The 21525-nt window shown below is 44.2% G+C and overlaps 2 protein-coding genes and 1 long non-coding RNA gene across 7 annotated transcripts in view; 2 read left to right on the forward strand and 1 right to left on the reverse strand.

Annotated features, from left to right (window-relative positions):
* The first annotated feature begins 184 nt into the window (after window positions 1–184).
* LOC149984764 (uncharacterized) lies at window positions 185–2436 on the forward strand. The gene is made up of 2 exons (XR_016490669.1): window positions 185–1448; window positions 1511–2436. It is a non-coding gene; the product is annotated as an uncharacterized LOC149984764 (long non-coding RNA).
* Window positions 1389–13366, reverse strand: LOC118937342 (transcription factor E2F3). Its single transcript, XM_036935254.2, has 7 exons — window positions 12861–13366; window positions 10885–10999; window positions 8717–8936; window positions 7916–8074; window positions 7646–7760; window positions 4469–4607; window positions 1389–4209 (listed from the first exon to the last, which is right to left on the reverse strand). The coding sequence occupies exons 1-7, from the start codon at window positions 13131–13133 to the stop codon at window positions 3902–3904; spliced, it is 1329 nt and encodes a 442-aa protein (XP_036791149.1). The 5' UTR covers window positions 13134–13366; the 3' UTR covers window positions 1389–3901.
* Window positions 13367–15456: 2090 nt separating this feature from the next.
* Window positions 15457–21525, forward strand: part of LOC110506510 (membrane-bound glycerophospholipid O-acyltransferase 1) — an 18282-nt gene continuing 12213 nt past the window's right edge. For 2 of the 5 annotated variants that reach the window (XM_090216194.1, XM_090216189.1), the window contains exons 1-4: window positions 15457–15957; window positions 16283–16428; window positions 16727–16804; window positions 19468–19563. In XM_090216194.1, coding sequence (XP_090072320.1) covers window positions 15868–15957; window positions 16283–16428; window positions 16727–16804; window positions 19468–19563 — 410 coding nt within the window. In that variant the 5' untranslated portion in view covers window positions 15457–15867. The remainder of the gene's footprint in view (window positions 15958–16282; window positions 16429–16726; window positions 16805–19467; window positions 19564–21525) is intronic. The other 3 variants (XM_090216213.1, XM_036935245.2, XM_090216203.1) reach the window with 3 other exon arrangements.

Genomic DNA, 21525 nt, shown 5'->3' on the forward strand with positions numbered 1-21525 from the left:
GCCCACCCAAATGATGCTAGAGTCTAGCCAAAACTGCTTTTTTTTATTTTTTACTAGCAAGTCAGTGAAGAACAAATTCTTATTTACAATGACGAAATTGCAGGATATTAGCTCAGAAACAGAGAAAATGTCTGCCCACCCAGAAATATAGTCCTAGAACCAGTAATTAAATTAATTACCATAGTGAAGTTACAATTGCCATATTTATATTGCTTTTATTCAAGTTTTGGTGAATTTCAAACATCCAGAATATAAAACACCTCCTCAATGGCACCAACCCAACAGATGGTCCTGTTCAGATGCATTATATATATATTTATATATACACAATTTATATCAAAGCTTTCAAATAGAACATACATGTTTTAAAAAGCCATGTTACAATAAAACTGAAAATTAAATCTGTATTTTCAAAAATATTCACATAACATACTCTTTCATGCATTCATATAAAATAAAACAAATGGAAAATAAACTTTGAATAAGCAGTGTGTAATCTCCATGGTTACGTCTCAAATGACATGCTATTCCCTATCTAGTGTACTAGGGCTCATAGGGCTCTGGTCTAAAGTGCCACTTACATAAGTTGCCATTTGGGACGTATCCTATTTGTGTTTATAATAAGCATCCATCCACACACACACATTGGGAAAGACAGGCTTCCCTAATCACTTCAAAAATGGTTGAACATCGGAGAGGAATTTGTGACCAGATTCCAGGTCAACATGAGATAAAAAAATGGTTAGCCTGGTTAAACCCGACTTGAATGCTACGTGGAGAATGCAACGCAGCTTTCAATCTGGTTCAACCAGGCTATAAAATTGTAGGGAATTCCTTTTTTTATATAAATTCTTATATAGAATGAAAATCTAATTAGTATAAGAGAAAACAAATTCAAGTTGAGTTTATAAATACATATTCACATTGATATAAATATGAAATTAAAGATCAAGAGAGGAAATGTATTGACAAAATGTTTTGTGCACTTGGGGGGGATTTTTTTTCTACATTTTCCAGTACCTTTATAACAAGCAAAATCATATTAGAGACGCGAACACTGGCAAAATTGTAATCCCAAAAGGTATGGAAAAATGGGATAATTCAACGATGGCAACAATACTACCTAACTATTCAGTTCAGTAAATTCCTCCATTCTCCTCCATGAGAAACACCAATAACGTAAGTGAATCCCCAACCCTGGTTACATGAACTCATCGCTTGAAGAGTTCGGTTTCATTACTATCACCAAGGAACGCGCTCACTACGCAAAAACCATTTACACACACACACACAAATTAACTGGCTAAAACACAAACACACGAATGGAAACCAAGCCATTATATCAGAATATTAATTCATATATGCATCATTCTATCAACATAACACATCCACGTGCCTGACCATCAAGTCACCACCAAACCATCCTAGACCTCTGAACTCAGATACAGGTAAGAGGTAAGCCAAGCAGCCTGTCACCATGACTACTCTGCTAAAAATGGCCACCTATCAGGTAAGAGGTAAGCCAAACAGTCTGTCACCATGACTACAGCTCTAGAAATCAGAACCTCTACTGAAATGGCCACCTATCTGACTAACATAAAACACCCCAAAAATAAACAAGCATTAGCATAGTAATAAAACAACATCTAGAGCCAGAGGTCGTCTACAGTACCTAGTGAGTGATCAGAATCATACCTTCATTTAAAGAAGATGGTTTCTAGACTTCAGGGCACCAACCCCCCCCCAGCTTATACCAACATCCAGTCAGCAAGGCAATATCATTCAATTATCATCTAGGGCTAACTTAAGACTATCCTGTCTCTACTTCACTGTGACATCGACAAAAATGATCCAACAATATCTAGCCCCCCCCCCCCACCCAATTAGCCGAATGAACATACAACTGAACACATTTAAGAGTTCATTCGGCATCCAAATCAACCAAGTAGCCACCCTTGATCTGCTTGGTGAAAAGTTCCTTCCTTTTCTTCTCCACACAAAAAGAAATGTTGATGTCCGTCAGAAACACATTTCCCTTTAAGTAGAGGGAGATGTCCCATTCATGAGCTTGTGATTTTAAAATGGGGGGGTGATGGCTGTGTTAAAATATTCAGATGAGCACCGTAAGCAAGCGTAAGGTCCATCTACAACAGCATTGCTCGCTGACTAAAGGGTACATCTGTAGAGGGTATACGGTAATACTGATTGTACACCCAAAAGGGGCGCTATTTTTTGAGGCACAAAACAACTTAGGCAACAGGGCTCTTAAATCCAAGAGGGGGTTGAATATCTCTGTTGTAAACAAGAGACGCTTGTTCTTAACATCTCGCTACTTAGCTTGCACGTTAGCAAACCAAACGCTGGAGCCCTGAGCTGGATATCATTTCACACATCTTAGATTCCCTTATACTTAACCTTTAGATATACAGCACACAACACCCCCCCCCACCCCCCCAAAAGAAAAGTATTGAAAATCATGATATCGATATTTCTAAATCCCCAGTAGAAGGTATAGCGCCCAAGCCTCATCAGCACAGAGCCCAAGACTCTCTTTCCAAGATCATTTGAGGAATTCCATCAGAGCAATAACATACCGGTTGCTTTTAAACTGTGGTTGTTCTTGGAAATATCCATTCAAATCGATACAGACCGGGACAGACCAACTTGGGTTTCTGATTAAACCACGACTTGTTGAATTTAAATTTGGCTGACGCTTGTAAATCCATTATTTGCCCACAGCAACAACAAAAAAAAGGCTAAATATCCCTCGTCAGTCATTAGACAGTTAATATGAATGTCAGTTATAAGTAGGAGATAATATCTTGACAAGTCCCCAATCGAAACTAAGGGGTCAACTTGTACTTTATCATACAGTATCTCCACAATGAGTGTTGCTCTAAAATATTAAGAGTAGAGGCCCTGGTTCCTAAAAAGTTTCAAAGACAAACTCAATGGTTTTTGTGCCAAAATCACTCTCACTGCCATATTCTACATACGAAGACAAAAGCATAGAACTCATCGGCACAAACGTAGATCAGCCATAGGGTCAAACTGGTCACCTGACACGGCAGAGAAGCATCCAGAAGGAACACACGAGCAGCTGTCTAAAAACACACCGTTACAGAGGGGTTTCCACCTGCACCAGTTTGGATAAAAGGCAGCTCTCAGTGATCAAGAAGGTCTGAGAAGTGAGAGAAAGAGTTGGTCAGGGTCGTTTTCATTAGGCCACAAGCGAGGCTAAACATTTCCGCAACCGAAATTGAAAACATCCCCCTGTTTCAGTTTCAATGAGTTTATATGTTTTTTTTTGTTCCTACTGAACACGACCCAGTTTTAAGGCAGTCTACAGTGCCTCGACAAACAGGCAGGTACAGGGAGAGAAAGACAGCGGGTGTGGGGGGGGGGGGTCTCTCACCCACCTGGCCCAGTGTACTGCCTCGACAAACAGGCAGGTACAGGGAGAGAAAGACGGTGGGTTGGGGGGGGGGGGGGGGTCTCTCACCCACCTGGCCCAGTGTACTGCCTCGACAAACAGGCAGGTACAGGGAGAAAGACGGTGGGTTGGGGGGGGTCTTTCACCCACCTGGCCCAGTGTACTGCCATGACAAACAGGCAGGCACAGGGAGAGAGAGAGAGAGAGATCTTTTACCCAGCATGCCCCGTGTACCTAATCCTCTTTAAACAGAGGGAAAGGATTGCCAAGGAGCTCCCCCCCATGGTGCAGTCTCTCTCTACAGACGGAGCCCTCTCTGCTCCTCCATGACAGTTACATATGAACACAGCAGACATTTCCCTGTCTCTCCTGGTACACGTGAACACAGAAGAGACAAGTGTCCCCTATGTCTCCCTCTACTCAGTAATGGGGGAGGGGGGGGCACATCCAGTCTTCCACCCCTCCCTCTTACATCGAGGGACACATGAGTTCTTCCAGAGGAAGCTTGTCAAAGTCACAGGTGTCGAAGAGATCGCTGATTCCCTCGTCGTCCTCTAAGCTCAGCATGTAGTCCTCGTTGAGGAGAGGGGGGGACAGGTTGACGAAGGGCCCGGCCCCGTGGCCCTCCAGGAGCCCAGACAGGGAGGAGGGGATCTGGTCCTCCGTTTGCAGCAGGAGGCTGGTGAAAGGGGAGGTGATGGGGGACAGGTTGGTCACCATCACCGCAGAGGGATCTGGAGGGACATAGACGTTACTGCTGCCACCTGTTGAGCTCTCTGTGGGGGAAAGGAAACAGGATGTGAGAGATATTACAACTAAAAAAACACTCAATGTTGATTGATCAAGACGCAAAGGAAATTTGATCAGACCTAAAATAATAATTGTAAAGAGCGTGCACATCCTGACGGGAAAGCTACCTGCTGCCCCTCCGCTCTAACCACTAGGCTACCCTGCTGCCCCTCCACTCTAACCACTAGGCTACCCTGCTGCCCCTCCACTCTAACCACTAGGCTACCCTGCCGACAGGAAAGGTACCTGCTGACACTTTGAGGAAAGGTGAGGAGTGTCCTTGGACATCCGGGCCGCCGTTCTTCACAGGACTACCGATGTTCTCCTCCGGACAGAGGAACACCTCAATAGGCCCCTTGGTGCTGGTGAGGAGGACCGACAGGCCCTGGTAAACAAACAACAACAACATGACCCATTGATTAGTTATAGAACAGGTGTCTCTCAACCTCAAGTGACACAGACCCAAAACCACCCAGCTAACAACAAAACGTTCCCGCAACTTTAGAGAACATTCCCTTAAAGAGTGTATTAGGTCATTACCTAACGTTTTCATAGGAATGTTGCAGCAACGTGCAAAGGGCCGTTTCCAAGGACCATTCATGGCAACCATGTTCTGTGTATGTTTGGTGGGATGTTGAAGGAATATTCTCCTAACCCACAGAGAACTAGACACCATGAAACACGTCTAGAACATTAATATTGATTAGTCTGGAGAACATGTAGCTACGTTCAGGGTACGTTATGTTTGACATTCAGGGAATGTTCTCCAAACTAAATGCTCCTAACTCCAATGCTAAATAGGTTCTCAGGTTCTCTAACATATTTAGAATGTTCCCCTAACTAATGGAACACTGGACACTCAAACATCTGGGGAACATGGACAGGTAACATTACAAAAACGTTCTCTCATCCTAATCTTGTTAGCTGGGTGGTCCCTAGGACGTCACTGACTAGTACATGGACAGGTAACATTACAAAAACGTTCTCTCATCCTAATCTTGTTAGCTGGGTGGTCCCTAGGACATCACTGACTAGTACATGGACAGGTAACATTACAAAAACGTCCTCTCATCCTAATCTTGTTAGCTGGGTGGTCCCTAGGACGTCACTGACTAGTACATGGACAGGTAACATTACAAAAACGTCCTCTCATCCTAATCTTGTTAGCTGGGTGGTCCCTAGGACGTCACTGACTAGTACATGGACAGGTAACATTACAAAAACGTCCTCTCATCCTAATCTTGTTAGCTGGGTGGTCCCTAGGACGTCACTGACTAGTACATGGACAGGTAACATTACAAAAACGTCCTCTCATCCTAATCTTGTTAGCTGGGTGGTCCCTAGGACGTCACTGACTAGTACATGGTAACTGCCTGACAACTACAGTATTAGTCCATTCTAAACTCAGCAACAACAAAAACACATCCCCTATTCAGGACCCTGTCTTTCAAAGATAATTCATTAAAATCCAAATAACTTTACAGATCTTCATTGTAAAGGGTTTAAACACTGTTTACCATGCTTGTTCAATGAACCATAAACAATTAATGAACATGCACCTGTGGAACAGTCGTTTAGACACTAACAGCTTACAGACTGTAGGCAATTAAGGTCACAGTTATGAAAACTTAGGACACTAAAGAGGCCTTTCTACTGACTCTGGAAAAACACCAAAAGAAAGATGCCCAGGGTCCCTGCTCATCTGCGTGAACGTGCCTTAGGCATGCTGCAAGGAGGCATGAGAACTGCAGATGTGGCCAGGGCAATAAATTAGAAAGTCCATACTGTGAGACGCCTAAGACAGCGCTACAGGGAGACAGGACGGACAGCTAATTGTCCTTGCAGTGGCAGACCATGTGTAACAACACCTGCACAGGATCAGTACATCTGAACATCATACCTGCGGGACAGGTACAGGATGGCAACAACAACTGCCCAAGTTACACCAGGAACGCACAATCCCTCCATCAGTGCTCAGACTGTCCACAATAGGTTGAGAGAGGCTGGACTGAGGGCTTGTAGGCCTGTTGTAAGGCAGGTCCTCACCAGACATCACTGGAAACAACGTCGCCTATGGGCACAAACCCACCATCGCTGGACCAGACAGGACTGACAAAAAGTGCTCTTCACTGACGAGTCACGGTTTTGTCTCACCAGGGGTGATGGTCGGATTCGCGTTTATCATCGAAGGAATGAGCGTTACACCGAGGCCTGTACTCTGAAGCGGGATCGACTTGGAGGTGGAGGGTCCATCATGGTCTGGGGTGGTGTGTCACAGCATCATCGGACTGAGCTTGTTGTCATTGCAGGCAATCTTAACACTGTGCGTTGCAGGGAAGACATCCTCCTCCCTCATGTGGTACCCTTCCTGCAGGCTCACCCTGACATGACCCTCCAGCATGACAATGCCACCAGCCATACTGCTCGTTCTGTGCGTGATTTCCTGCAAGACAGGAATGTCAGTGTTCTGCCATGGTCAGCAAAGAGCCCGGATCTCAATCCCATTGAGCACGTCTGGGACCTGTTGGATCGGAAGGTGAGGGCTAGGGCCATTCCCCCCAGAAATGTCAGGGGAACTTGCAGGTGCCTTGGTAGAAGAGTGGGGTAACATCTCACAGCAAGAACTGGCAAATCTGGTGCAGTCCATGAGGAGGAGATGCACTGCAGTACTTAATGCAGCTGGTGGCCACATCCGATACTGACGGTTACTTTTGATTTCGACACCCCCTTTGTTCAGGGACACATTATTCCATTTCTGTTAGTCACATGTCTGTGGTACTTGTTCAGTTTATGTCTCAGTTGTTGAATCTTTTTATGTTCATACAAACATTTACACATGTTAAGTTTGCTGAAAATAAAAACGCAGTTGACAGTGAGAGGACATTTCTTTTTTGTGCTGAGTTTAGTTCCAACGAGAGGTCCTTAGAAAGTGTTTTAAAATGGACGCTGTTCTCCCAGGGGGGAAATCATAACTAACCCTTGTATAAAAACACTGCAGTGGACAGACATGCTGCATTGATTAGGTATTGATTCAATTGGTAGTGATCCTCAACCTCAAGTACATGGACTGGTGTCTGGACTGCTGTCTGGACTGGTGTCTGGACTGCTGTCTGGACTGCTGTCTGGACTGCTGTCTGGACTGCTGTCTGGACTGCTGTCTGGACTGCTGTCTGGACTGCTGTCTGGACTGCTGTCTGGACTGCTGTCTGGGATATTGTTGACCAGTACCCTCTGCTGTCAGACACTGATTGGGTGATTGTAGTGCGAGCCGTCGTCCAACGCGGTTCGTTTTAGGTGTTAGTCGACGTTGAAAAGAGAAGAACCACAACTGCATGTACCTTGTACACAAACACAATGTTGTAGAACGTACACTAGACGAACACAAAGAGGACCGTCTCAAGGTCATATTGATTGTCTGATTACCTCCTGTGGGTCTGGCACCTCCAACTTGGTCTCAGAGGGAGCTTTCACCACGATGACCGTCTGGTCCTTCAGGTGACGTAGCTGACGGATGTCTTGATATGTCACATATGCAAACGTGGACCAGGAGGGTTAAAGAAATATTGACCAGCTTTGAGCACCTCAGTGACACTAGATATAACGGCTTCATAGTATCCTACGAAGAGAGCCTTGGCTCTTCCTGTTTTTCCTATTATAACAGTGTGGTTAACAGTGTGTGTCTGCTAAGGATATTTGTGGCTGTGCGAGGCCTCCGTCATCTGTTGGACGTCCAGGGTACAGCTCTGGATCAGCTCGTCCAGTCTCCTCTCCTCCTGACCCAGGTCACACAGCTCACGGCTCAGACTCTGGCTGCTGGTCAACGTAGACCCATCCTCAGACAGGTTACAGCCCCTGGAGGGGGGGAGAAAGAGAGAGAGAGAAAAAGAAAGAGAGAAAAATAGAAAGAGAGAGAAAAATAGAGAGAGAGAAAAATATAGAGAGAGAGAGAAAAATATAGAGAGAGAGAGAAAAATAGAGAGAGAGAGAAAAATAGAGAGAGAGAGAGAAAAATAGAGAGAGAGAGAGAAAAATAGAGAGAGAGAGAAAAATAGAGAGAGAGAGAAAAATAGAGAGAGAGAGAAAAATAGAGAGAGAGAGAAAAATAGAGAGAGAGAGAAAAATAGAGAGAGAGAGAAAAATAGAGAGAGAGAAAAATAGAGAGAGAGAGAAAAATAGAGAGAGAGAGAAAAATAGAGAGAGAGAGAAAAATAGAGAGAGAGAAAAATAGAGAGAGAGAAAAATAGAGAGAGAGAAAAATAGAGAGAGAAAAATAGAGAAAGAGAAAAATAGAGAGAAAGAGAAAAATAGAGAAAAATAGAAAAATAGAGAGAGAGAAAAAGGGGAGGGTTTTAACACAGGACACAAGCCTGAAAACTATATTCATTACCTCATGCAGTTAGATCAAGTCAGTGATGATGTCTAGTGATGCCCCCCCCCCCCCCCCCCTAAGGGGATGAACTTGTCTGAATCAAGTCGTTCTTGTGAGACACTTACATCCATTGGATGTTATTCTTAGACTTCTTCTTGATCAGATGCACCCCCTCCAGTACGTTGGTGATGTCATAGAGGCGTCTCTTCTGCACCTTGAGAACCTCCGCGGCCTGATTGAGGTCGATGACACCGTCAGACGACTGGCCCAGCAGCTCAACAAACTTCTTCGTCAGCAGGCCTAACGACGTGTCGTAGCGCGTCTTCTCTACCGGTGACCTCGGAGCTACAGTAAGACGGGCGGGGGGGAGAGAGAGACAGAGAGACAGGGACAGAGACAGAGAGACAGGGACAGAGACAGACAGAGAGAGAGAGACAGACAGAGAGAGACAGACAGAGAGAGAGAGACAGACAGAGAGAGACAGAGAGACAGAGACAGACAGAGAGAGACAGAGAGAGAGAGAGCGAGAGAGCGAGAGAGCGAGAGAGCGACAGACAGAGAGCGACAGACAGAGAGCGACAGACAGAGAGCGACAGACAGAGCGACAGACAGAGAGCGACAGACAGAGAGCGACAGACAGAGAGCGACAGACAGAGAGCGACAGACAGAGAGCGACAGACAGAGAGCGACAGACAGAGAGCGACAGACAGAGAGCGACAGACAGAGAGCGACAGACAGAGAGCGACAGACAGAGAGCGACAGACAGAGAGCGACAGACAGAGAGCGACAGACAGAGAGCGACAGACAGAGAGCGACAGACAGAGAGCGACAGACAGAGAGCGACAGACAGAGAGCGACAGACAGAGAGCGACAGACAGAGAGCGACAGACAGAGAGCGACAGACAGAGAGCGACAGACAGAGAGCGACAGACAGAGAGCGACAGACAGAGAGCGACAGACAGAGAGAGACAGACAGAGAGAGACAGACAGAGAGAGACAGACAGAGAGAGACAGACAGAGAGAGACAGACAGAGAGAGACAGACAGAGAGAGACAGACAGAGAGAGACAGACAGAGAGAGACAGACAGAGAGAGACAGACAGAGAGAGACAGACCGAGAGAGACAGACCGAGAGAGACAGACCGAGAGAGACAGACCGAGAGAGACAGACCGAGAGAGACAGAGCGAGAGAGACAGAGCGAGAGAGACAGAGCGAGAGCGAGAGCGAGAGAGAGAGAGAGCGAGCGAGAGCGAGAGCGAGAGAGAGATATCCAGTTGAGTATTATATTTAAAGTTGGATGGGAGAGCGTGTTTAATTAAAAAATACATAACATTACAAGTTACAGTATGTTCTCACTGCAGTGAGCAAATAAGCATCTTTACAGAATGAGGGGATTCCATTAAAGCCCCGGGCCACCGTTGATTCCATTCGTTTTGGAACCGAGCTGCTTCCCAGGCGTCTGGTCAGGGCCTTTTGGTCGACGGCAAAGTCGGTGTGGAGTAATGAGTAGGATTGTGTGTTTTCACATACAAAAATTATTTCTTTAGATAAAGGGTCATTATCTGCCTTCCCACTGAAAACTTGTTTGAAAATTCAAACATATATTTTATGGAAAATAGATGTTGTAGGTTTCTGAACGATGCATTATGCGGCCTTGTTGACAACGTGCCCGAGCGGCGCAGACTGTTCGATTTCAGAAGGGCCTGCTTTTACCCACACACATCATGGGCCATAGCCCAGTACACTGAGCCCAACTTCCTCATTGATCATGTTTAGCAGGGGTGGCCAACCATCCTCCAATTGTTAGTAGTTACTATCTTGTCTCATCGTTACAACTGCCGTACAGGCTCGGGAGAGACGAAGGTTGAAAGTCATGCGTCCTCCGATACACAACCCAACCAAGCCGCACTGCTTCTTAACACAGCGCGCATCCAACCCGGAAGCCAGCCGCACCGATGACCGGAGGAAACACTGTGCACTGGTAGGGATATCCTTGTCTCATCGCGCACCAGCGACTCCTGTGGCGGGCCGGGCGCAGTGCACGCTAACCAGGTCGCCGGTGCGCGATGAGACAAGGATATCCCTACCAGCCAAACCCTCCCTAACCTTGACGACGCTGGGCCAATTGTGCGTCACCCCATGGACGCCTCCGGCTGCGACAGAGCCTGGGCTCGAACCGAGAGTCTCTGGTGGCACAGCGCCACCCGGCAGGCCACAGGAGGGCCACTTTATAGGAATGATGGGCTTTATAACACATTCCTCACTTGAACCATCTGCTCTGGTCCAGTCTTACTTTTGGGGCTCTTGAGCCCAGGCCCGGAGGCTCCTCCAGCCTTTCCCCTGGGGGTCCTGGCTCCTTCGATGGGGTACTGGTGGTCCGACTCATCCAACGCCAACCTCCGCTTGGCCTGCAGAAGGTAAACACCGCAGTCAGATTACTTCTCACAAAACAGATAAAAGATGTTCTTCAGTATCGTTCCAACTGTGTGATAGGCTTTAGATAATTCAAACCTCCTCTGTAGAATAGTCTCTACACCTTGAAATGGTATAACACATTTTAACAATGGCAATAGAAAAGAAAGCATTTGACTTCACTTGTAAAATATGCTTGTTTTGTACACGGAGAACGCTCCATTAGCGCCACGTCCCATTAAGAAACTGAAGTGTGTTTGTCAGTGTACAACAGCTGTGCCTCATTCGTTTGAAGACAACTCATTTAGCAGACTTATAAAGAGCAACTTACAGCCTTGTGCCTTCATCTTAAAAAAAAGGAATCCAGGTGAGAACCACATCACATTCATAAAGATTAATTCTATATTGTGAAAAGATCAAATCAACCAACATGCCCTCCATGTCATAAGACCACGACTTGAAGATGGCTCATGGAGTGTCAGTTGAGATGTCGGCCATTTTGTCCAACGACATGGCATGAGGGTTACTTTATTTACAGGCCTGGGGAAGAGTGATGAAAACAGGAGTGCTGAGTATCTCGCCACGGGTGTTTCATGTGTAGAGAAATGCAAATCGAGTCCGTCGGGTCAATGAGGACATTAGTGTGTGTGTAGCAGGTCAAAACTAAAATATGAGGGAAAACATGAGGCCAGTCATTCACGAGGGACAAAATATAAATCGGGTTTGTTTGAGAAAATGAAAATTTTCATAATATCAGATGGCTCTGTCGGGCATTTTCATGAAGCTAGAGATGGAACTAATAAAAGAGGTCCTTGCTGCTGGGACAGTTCATAAATATTAAATATGGCTGCCATCTTTGCACACCACAAACCAATGTCCCAGTCAACCCTCCCTCCCCCCACCCCCCCATCTAATGCATCTTCCTCTGTGAGCAAATGGGGATCCTGAACGCAAACTAGCCATGTCTGTAGACTAATGTCAAAGACAGTACAGTAGAACGTCTGCTATTGTGCTGTGGCTTTTTGATGCATGACCAGAAATGTATCTATATCAGCAGGTCTATATGAAAGGCATTTCCGCAATTTCATGGTTAAAAAACACAGGAAGCACGCAAGCATACGAGCTATTATAACAATGTAGCTAGTTAGCAGCTATAACGATATTCGATATGACGCGGAAAACTAAAAGACAAGACGATAGTCTTAGTTGAGCAACAGAAGGATAGTTGGCCTGTGTTTGTAGTTAGCTGGCTAGCTCGCAGGCTACCTACCGAGTGAGCCAGTCAACCCGCTTTCCAATTCCCTTCCCCCCCCCAAGTCCAAAACACTAACAGGGCCTAGCCACTCATTTCTGACAAGTAATTATTGTACAGCTAGCCTAGCAAGCTGAAGCACGACTGTGTGTCAAACATGCACGGAAACTTGCAAGGCTAGAGCTGCTCTTGAACCCTACACCAAACCCAAACACTCTCTCAAGTTGGAAAAACGGATGAGAAATTGTTTCGGTGTTGGCTGTTGACCTTTTACGATACGGGTCTGACCCCTTAGCAGTTGATAATACATGGCTGGCATATCTTATCAGCTAGCCAACAGGCTACCCAAACTAAATGACAGATTGATATATAGCTTCACCTGTAAAAGTAGCCAACTGCGGCTTGAACAACAATAACTGCTATCAGACTAGTGTAAAAACCCCAACTATTGAGCGAACCTCCCGAGTCTGTTGGGTGACTCAAGGGGATCAGGGAGAGCGACCCAACTAGCTAACGTTAGCTCGCTAGGCTACCAACGCACGAAGCAGTTTCTGGTTCATTTCATTTCACTGCAATACAACAGAAAACGACATTAGCAAGTTTACCGGTGGACGTCCTAATGTAGGTCGTTGTCCGGTTCCGTTTGTTGCTCCGTTTGGAGTGGAATATATACTGCCAGCTGGAGGTTCGGACAAACAGACATTTGAAGTCTGTGTAATGCTGCAGGGCGGTGGAGTTATAATTTGGATATAAGTGGCAGTTGTAAAATGAGGGGTTAACCGGTCGGACAATGCTGTCAATACCGCATTTTTATCTAAAGAGCCTCCAACCCCTGCTATTATTACTTTATCCGGGGCTGATGAGATCCCTCTTCTCATCTTTGTGGGCTCGGGTACCCTTTGTCCCTTTAGTTTAAAGCCCCTTTTCAGATAATCCACCGCGACAAATTCAAAAATATTGATATGAAAGAGTAGATTATGATCTTATTTGCCGATATTTGTATGTTTAAAAGTATATTGAGAGCACATTTAGGCAGATGCAATGGATTAGAAACTAGCGCGAGTCTCAGCCCTGCCAGCTCAAAAATGGCTCCAGGAAGCTGACAATGAATGAAGGGATACCGTTTACGCGCGAAGGAACCCTCCCGCGAAACTCAGATTTCCCGGGAAATTTTCAAACAATATTTGCATATGTGACGCGATTGGTTACACTAAGTCATAACTCCACCTATTTTATGTACGTTCCCTAGTTTATTGACCAATGACATTATAGAAGATTAGGCGGCACGCGTTCATTGGACAGTCGAAACTGGACAAGTCAGACGCAATCAACGTGTCCATATAATGTCAGCGAAAAAAAAATAATCAAACCGGTTGAATTTTTTCATACAACGTAAACTAAACTGACTTTTATAAACTATGCAGAATTTTGTAGAATTATTTATTTTTATTTATTTATTTAAAATGGGCTTAGTACTTGGTGAGTTTATGGCAGCTAAAGCTAGTTTGCCATTCACAAATGCTGGTGCATTTTACTAGAATCGTTTTCCAAACTGCTGTTGCTACTTTCATTGCCTTTCAGACATGCATACAATCATGTTCTTGCCCGACTCCATTTCTGTCCTTGTCGAGCCAAACATGGCAATAGGTGAAAATGAGTTTGCAATACGTAATAACACAGACTGGCACTCAGGCTTAATGATGTTATGATTGTTTGCTAGTCTGTTGACTATTGCTGCGCACAAAAGACAAGGGAATTTCCCTCATGCTTTACAGCACAACCAATGCTTTAAACCCCGGACCGTCTCACATCTAAACTATGTATTGCTTTACAGCACATCCAATGCTTTGACCCTGTGGAGTGTCTGACCCCCCTACATCTAAACTAATTATGGATAACACGTGAAACTTCTGTATTTACAGAATGACGGGATTCTGTATTGTCATGCCCCAGTGATGGTGTTAAATAAACAATTATCTTTAGTCATTTTGAAATGTCGTGCACTACCTTCACTATACAGCAGGGGGTGCCCTTCACTAAAATCAGAATTAGTAAAGCCATTTATAATATATGTATTTTTTAAATTTAACCTTTATTTAACTTGGTAAGTCAGTTAAGAACATATTCTTATTTACAATGACGTCCTGCGTCATCTGGCCCTACAAGTTCAGCCATTGATGACGCTGTCGAATGCAATGTTCCTATTTTATACATTTGAAATTACAGCGTAAATGAAGAACATACCTCTGTCAATCTCTTGAGAGCCCAATGCCACAAGGTCACAGGGTTCTAATTTTAACAATTGACCACAGCGGGGTCAAAGTGTACAACTGTCTGGACGCTTTGTCTGACCATTAATTATCAACCCGCATGCAATATGTTTTTGGAAACCGCAGAAATTCTACTTTCATATCACCCCAAAATGATGTTACGAATACACATAAAACGTAGTGTTTTAACATATTCACACGGAGGTGTTCTGCATTGCACTTCCCTGAGCTAATGGAAACTCGGAGGGATAAAGCCAATCTGCTGGTTTGAAGCTGTGTTGCATCCTAAACCTCTGTGTTAACCTGTGGTAAAACAACTAACAGTAAAGTGTGGATTTGTAAAGCTATTTTTGAATGATACTTAAGTTGAGTGTTTTCAATGTTACCAAAACCATATAGCAAATCAATGATCAACTGTTTCTCGATAGAGTGTTTCACACTTGACCAAATCACCTCAGCTAATCAAAAGGGATGTGGAATGAGAAGGGCTACCCTGACTTATGACTTGACCCACACCTTGTGTATTACTGCCCCCCCACCCCCCCCCCCGCCAAGTTGGAAGAAGTGACGTCACAAAAAACGATACAACCTTTCAGTCCACTAAGACAAAAACTTTCTAACACTGAAACTGAAACTAATTAATATAACACTTTTTTTTAAAAATTTTATTATACAACTTAAACTAAATAAAAACGATCAAATCAGATTTGAAAGTTAAATGAAATTAAACTCAATTCAAAGTAAAAAATAAAAATAAAAAAACGAATTGAAAAATAAATATATATATAATAACCTTGGACCACTAGCTTTTGGGGTGAATTCTATTTCAATTCCAGTAATTTCAGAAAGTAAACCACATTCCAATTTCAATGTACTTCCTGAATTGTCTGGAATACACCCCAACCCTGCGACCTACTCCTTGTGAACATTCAACACAACTGTGTCACGTTCAGAAACTAGATCAGTAGGTGGGATAATGTAGAGTTATTAGAGGTGAGGGGGCCATCCCATCCGCCACCTACTGTTCCTGTTGCTCCTGCCTCAGTCCGTGATACAACTGACAGCTCTGTACCACGCCTTGGTAGGCTACTGGCTATATCAGCAGTCAGCACTAATTCTCGCATATTCGCCAACTGTCACAATAGCATATTGTTGTTAACTACGACTGCACAGAGAGGACGTCGAGTTTTTCTTGAGTCGGCATAAATGCTCGGGATGTATTTCAATCAATGAACAGCAATGAGATTGTAGAAGCGCTTTATTTATTTCTTTGGTAAAACCTTTCTTTCTTTCTTTCTTTCTTTTTTTACGGAGGAGCGACTTCAAACCTTTACCATGCATAATGGACGAGTTGACAACCTCTTCGTTTAAAACCACCGGTTCCAAATGGTTGCTTCCAGTCAGCGATTTCTTTGGATTCCCATTGGATCAGGTAATCTACACTTTTCCAAAATGGGGGGGGGGGGGGGGGGGTGGAATCGATTTGCTTAATTAAAGTCAGTTATTTGAATGTAAAATGATCGTATTAAGTGTCTTGTCCTGCCATAACCCTGGAATGACATGACAACGTTCTGGTCATCTGACTTGGCATTTACACACAATTACATTTGCATAAGTATATGTAGAGACATTCTGCTTGTATCCAAACTAAACACAGAATATAATTGAAAGATTATGTTGTCCTAAGGCAAAAACACACACTATGAATGCATGTAAGAGTCTTGTCAATATCTGGGGGCGTCATGTCTCCGATGCAGGTGAACTTCTTGGCATGTCAGGTGTTTGCCCTTGGTGCATCCTTCTGGTTCCGTCTTTACCTCAGCCCTCAGTTTTCCAGCCCCGTGGTCCGACATGCCGTCGCCACACTCTTTGGCCTCTCCTTTGTCATATTCTGTTTCGGCTGGTAAGGATCACTCTGGTGCACTGGTTAGATGAGGGTATACAGGTTAAAACAATGGTCGGATCACTCTGGTGCACTGGTTAGATGAGGGTATACAGGTTAAAACAATGGTCGGATCACTTTGTTGAATGGAGGACACTACAACAGATAGACCCAGTTTAGTCCTAATCACCCAGTTTAGTCCTAATCACCCAGTTTAGTCCTAATCACCCAGTTTAGTCCTAATCACCCAGTTTAGTCCTAATCACCCAGTTTTTAACAGTAACCTATCATTTGTTTTGTGTTGTTTTGGTCGCTGCAGGTATGCAGTCCATATCTCCGTCTTGGTGATGGTGTGCTACAGGATTCTGGTCACAGCTGACATCCACAACATTCACAGGTAAACACACACCATCACGTCTCCCAGGCAGACACTTGTAATAACATCTTAACCACATGGGTCCTTCTTTGCTAACATGTTGATGACAAGTTAAGCTAGATAGGAAGTGGGAGCTGGACCAGACTGTCTCTATCTCTATATCTCTCTGTCTCTGTCTGTCTGTCTGTCTGTCTGTTTCTCTCTCTCTCTCCTCTCTCTGTGTCTGTCTGTCTGTCTGTTTCTCTCTCTCTCTCCTCTCTCTGTGTCTGTCTGTCTGTCTGTCTGTCTGTCTGTCTGTCTGTCTGTCTGTTTCTCTCCTCTCTCTGTGTCTGTCTGTCTGTCTGTCTGTCTGTCTGTCTGTCTGTCTGTCTGTCTGTCTGTCTGTCTGTCTGTTTCTCTCCTCTCTCTGTGTCTGTCTGTCTGTCTGTCTGTCTGTCTGTGTCTGTCTGTCTGTTTCTCTCTCTCCTCTCTCTGTCTGTCTGTCACTCTGTCTGTCTGTCTGTCTGTCTGTCTCTCTGTCTCTCTCTCTGTGTCTGTCTGTCTCTCTGTCTCTCTGTCTGTCTGTCTGTCTGTTTCTCTCTCTCCTGTCTGTCTGTCTGTCTGTCTGTCTCTCTGTCTCTCTGTCTCTCTGTCTCTGTCTCTCTGTCTCTCTGTGTCTGTCTCTCTGTGTCTGTCTGTCTGTCTCTCTCTCTCTGTCTCTGTGTCTGTCTCTCTGTCTCTGTCTGTCTGTCTGTCTGTCTGTCTGTCTGTCTGTCTGTCTGTCTGTCTCGTCTGTCTGTCTGTCTGTCTCTGTGTCTGTCTGTCTGTCTCTCTGTCTGTCTCTCTGTCTCTCTGTCTGTCTCTCTGTCTCTCTGTCTCTCTGTCTCTCTGTCTGTGTGTCTGTCTGTGTCTAGGTCCTGGAATGTGATGAATGTAGGTAGAAAACAGAACAGTAACACTGCTGAGGTTTTCCATTAGGGATTCCTTGGAGGAGTCTAGATAGAGACGGCATTGTTCCCTGTGCCATCGCCCATCGCCTCGCCCACTCCAGTCAAAGAAAGATGGGTCGCTGGGTTGTGGGTTACTGTGTGCTAAAATACCATGTTTCACCCTACAGCATGTGTGTGTACTGTCCATCTCCAGTTGTACGTGAAGGTGATTGCTAAGATGAACACGATCCATTCCACCTCGTAGTTGATCATTCTCCCGTATGCAGATGAGGAACTACCAGACTAAAACATGAAAAAGGTTTAATTCATTGAAAGTGCCACTCATTCTTAGCATGGAGGGATGTAGAATGTTACTCTGTAGTTACATGTTCTCAATCTGAATTACATATTAAATATGAGTTTTTATTTCATTTTATTTCACCTTTATAAAGCAGTGCGACACAAACAACAACACAGAGTTACACATGGAATAAAACAAACATACAGTCAATAATACAATAGAATGTCTATATAAGTCTATACACAGTGTGTGCAAACGAGGTAAGGCTATAACTAGGCCATTGTGGTGAAGTAATTACAATTTAGAAATTAAACACTGGAGTGATAGATGTGCAGAAGATGAATGTGCAAGTAGAGATACTGGGGTTCAAAGGAGCAAAAGAATGAATAACAGTATTGGGATGAGGTAGTTGGATGGGCTATTTACAGATGGCCTGTGTACAGGTGCAGTGATCTGTGAGCTGCTCTGACAGCTGGTGCTTAAAGTTAGAGAGGGAGATAAGAGTATCCAGCTTCAGTGATTTTTGCAATTCATTCCAGTCATTGGCAGCAGAGAACTGGAAGGAAAGGCGGCCAAAGGAGGTGTTGGCTTTGGGGGTGACCAGTGAGATATACCTTCTGGAGCGCGTGCTACGGATGGGTGTTGCTATGGTGACCAGTGAGCTGAGATAAGGTGGGGCTTTACCTAGCAAAGACTTATAGATGACCTGGGGCCAGTGGTTTTGGTGACGCATATGTAGTGAGGGCCAGCCAACTAAAGCATACAGGTCGCAGTGGTGGGTAGTATATGGGGCTTTGGTGACAAAACGGATGGCACTGTGATAGACTGCATCCAATTTTCTGAGTAGAGTGTTGGAGACTATTTTGTAAATGACATCGCCGAAGTCGAGGATCGGTAGGATAGTCAGTTTTATGAGAAAATTTTTGGCGGCATGAGTGAAGGACGCTTTGTTGCGAAATTGGAAGCCGATTCTAGATTTAATTTTGGATTGGAGATGCTTAATGTGAGTCTGGAAGGAGAGTTTACAGTCTAACCAGACACCTAGGTATTTGTAGTTGTCCAAGTCAGAACCGTCCAGAGTAGTGATGCTAGTCAGGAGGGCAGGTGCGGACAGCAATCGGTTGAAGAGCATACACTTAGTTTTACTTGCGTTTAAGAGCAGTTGGAGGCCACGGAAGGAGTGTTGTATGGCATTGAAGCTCATCTGGAGGTTAGTTAACACAGTGTCCAAAGAAGGGCCAGAAGTATACAGAATGGTGGGATGTAGGATGCTACTCTGTAGCTTCATGTTCTCAATCTGATTTACATGTCTCCTCCAGGTATACTATGATCACAATCGTGTTCTCGATCTGATTTAAATGTCTCCTCCAGGTATACTATGATCACGACCGTGTTCTCGATCTGATTTAAATGTCTCCTCCAGGTATACTATGATCACGAACGTGTTCTCAATCTGATTTAAATGTCTCCTCCAGGTATACTATGATCATGGCCGTCAGCTACCTCGCAGTGTGTCAGGTGAGCAGAGTCTTCATCTATAACTATGGGATCCTCTCAACAGACTTCTCTGGGTAAGTAGCCATGTTGTTCCAATTCCACCTCTCTCTCTTTCTCTCTTTCTCCTTCTCTTTCTCCTTCTCTCTCTCCTCTCTTTCTCCTTCTCTCTCCTCTCCTTCTCCTCTCTCTCTCTCCTTCTCTCTTCTCTCCTTCTCTCTCTCTCCTTCTCTCACTCTCCTTCTCTCCTTCTCTCTCTCTTATTCTCTCTCTCTCTCTCTCTCTAACTCTCTCTCTCTCTCTCATATATATATGTTGAATCTGCCACTCCCCCCTGGTTAGTTTCTGTCTGTTATCTGCAGGTTTTCTTGGTTCTTGCAGAGATTATGAAGCACTGCCCTAAACAAATAATACAGCTGATAAAACAGTCAGTTAGTTTAACAGTACCTGCCGCTGCCATGCTTGCTATACTGTTGCTATTCTTTGCCAATGCTAATGCTAATTATGCTATTATATGCTATGCTAATTATGCTATTATATGCTATGCTAACTATGCTATTCCTAACCCTAATCAATGCTAACCTTCGCTAACAAACTGTGCTTTCTCTGCAGACTGCAGGCAGGCTGAATGGTGAATGAACTGAATCACACTGTACTGCTGTTGACTGGATAGACAGCACCATCACTGGGATCTGATGCTCCATTCACGTCTGTTGCTCTGCTTTTTCTCAGTCCATCTGGCTACTATCAGCCCTGTTTCTCACTGTGCCTCTGCTTAGACTATAACCTCCAATCTCATACACTTTGAAATACGGTGCACAGTGTTAACACATTGTGATATTCTATTGTGATGTAATGTAGAACACCTGGTTGTTTTAGATGGGTTCTAGAATCAATCAGCATAGTGGTGATGTAATGTAGAACTCCTGGTTGTTTTAGATGGGTTCTAGAATCAATCAGCATAGTAGTGATGTAATGTAGAACACCTGGTTGTTTTAGATGGGTTCTAGAATCAATCAGCATAGTAGTGATGTAATGTAGAACACCTGGTTGTTTTAGATGGGTTCTAGAATCAATCAGCATAGTAGTGATGTAATGTAGAACACCTGGTTGTTTTAGATGGGTTCTAGAATCAATCAGCATAGTAGTGATGTAATGTAGAACACCTGGTTGTTTTAGATGGGTTCTAGAATCAATCAGCATAGTGGTGATGTAATGTAGAACACCTGGTTGTTTTAGATGGGTTCTAGAATCAATCAGCATAGTAGTGATGTAATGTAGAACACCTGGTTGTTTTAGATGGGTTCTAGAATCAATCAGCATAGTAGTGATGTAATGTAGAACACCTGGTTGTTTTAGATGGGTTCTAGAATCAATCAGCATAGTAGTGATGTAATGTAGAACACCTGGTTGTTTTAGATGGGTTCTAGAATCAATCAGCATAGTAGTGATGTAATGTAGAACACCTGGTTGTTTTAGATGGGTTCTAGAATCAATCAGCATAGTGGTGATGTAATGTAGAACACCTGGTTGTTTTAGATGGGTTCTAGAATCAATCAGCATAGTAGTGATGTAATGTAGAACACCTGGTTGTTTTAGATGGGTTCTAGAATCAATCAGCATAGTAGTGATGTAATGTAGAACACCTGGTTGTTTTAGATGGGTTCCAGAATCAATCAGCATAGTAGTGATGTAATGTAGAACACCTGGTTGTTTTAGATGGGTTCTAGAATCAATCAGCATAGTAGTGATGTAATGTAGAACACCTGGTTGTTTTAGATGGGTTCTAGAATCAATCAGCATAGTGGTGATGTAATGTAGAACACCTGGTTGTTTTAGATGGGTTCTAGAATCAATCAGCATAGTAGTGATGTAATGTAGAACACCTGGTTGTTTTAGATGGGTTCTAGAATCAATCAGCATAGTAGTGATGTAATGTAGAACACCTGGTTGTTTTAGATGGGTTCTAGAATCAATTTCTGGCTCCCGAGTGGCGCAGCGGTTTAAGGCACTTGCATCACAGTGCTAGAAGTGTCACT

Source organism: Oncorhynchus mykiss, chromosome 2 (assembly GCF_057628025.1).
Source record: "Oncorhynchus mykiss isolate SJ-2025 chromosome 2, ASM5762802v1, whole genome shotgun sequence".
NCBI lineage: Eukaryota > Metazoa > Chordata > Actinopteri > Salmoniformes > Salmonidae > Oncorhynchus > Oncorhynchus mykiss.

Coding starts and splice junctions, on each gene's coding strand:
- LOC118937342 (XM_036935254.2), bottom strand. CDS start 13,133: ATGAGAAGAGGGATCTCATCAGCCCCGGATAAAGTAATAATAGCAGGG. Junction 7,761..7,915: donor GAGGCCTCGCACAGCCACAA/ATATCCTTAGCA, acceptor CTCCTGGTCCAC/GTTTGCATATGTGACATATC. Junction 4,210..4,468: donor TTTCCTCAAAGTGTCAGCAG/GTACCTTTCCTG, acceptor TTTCCCCCACAG/AGAGCTCAACAGGTGGCAGC.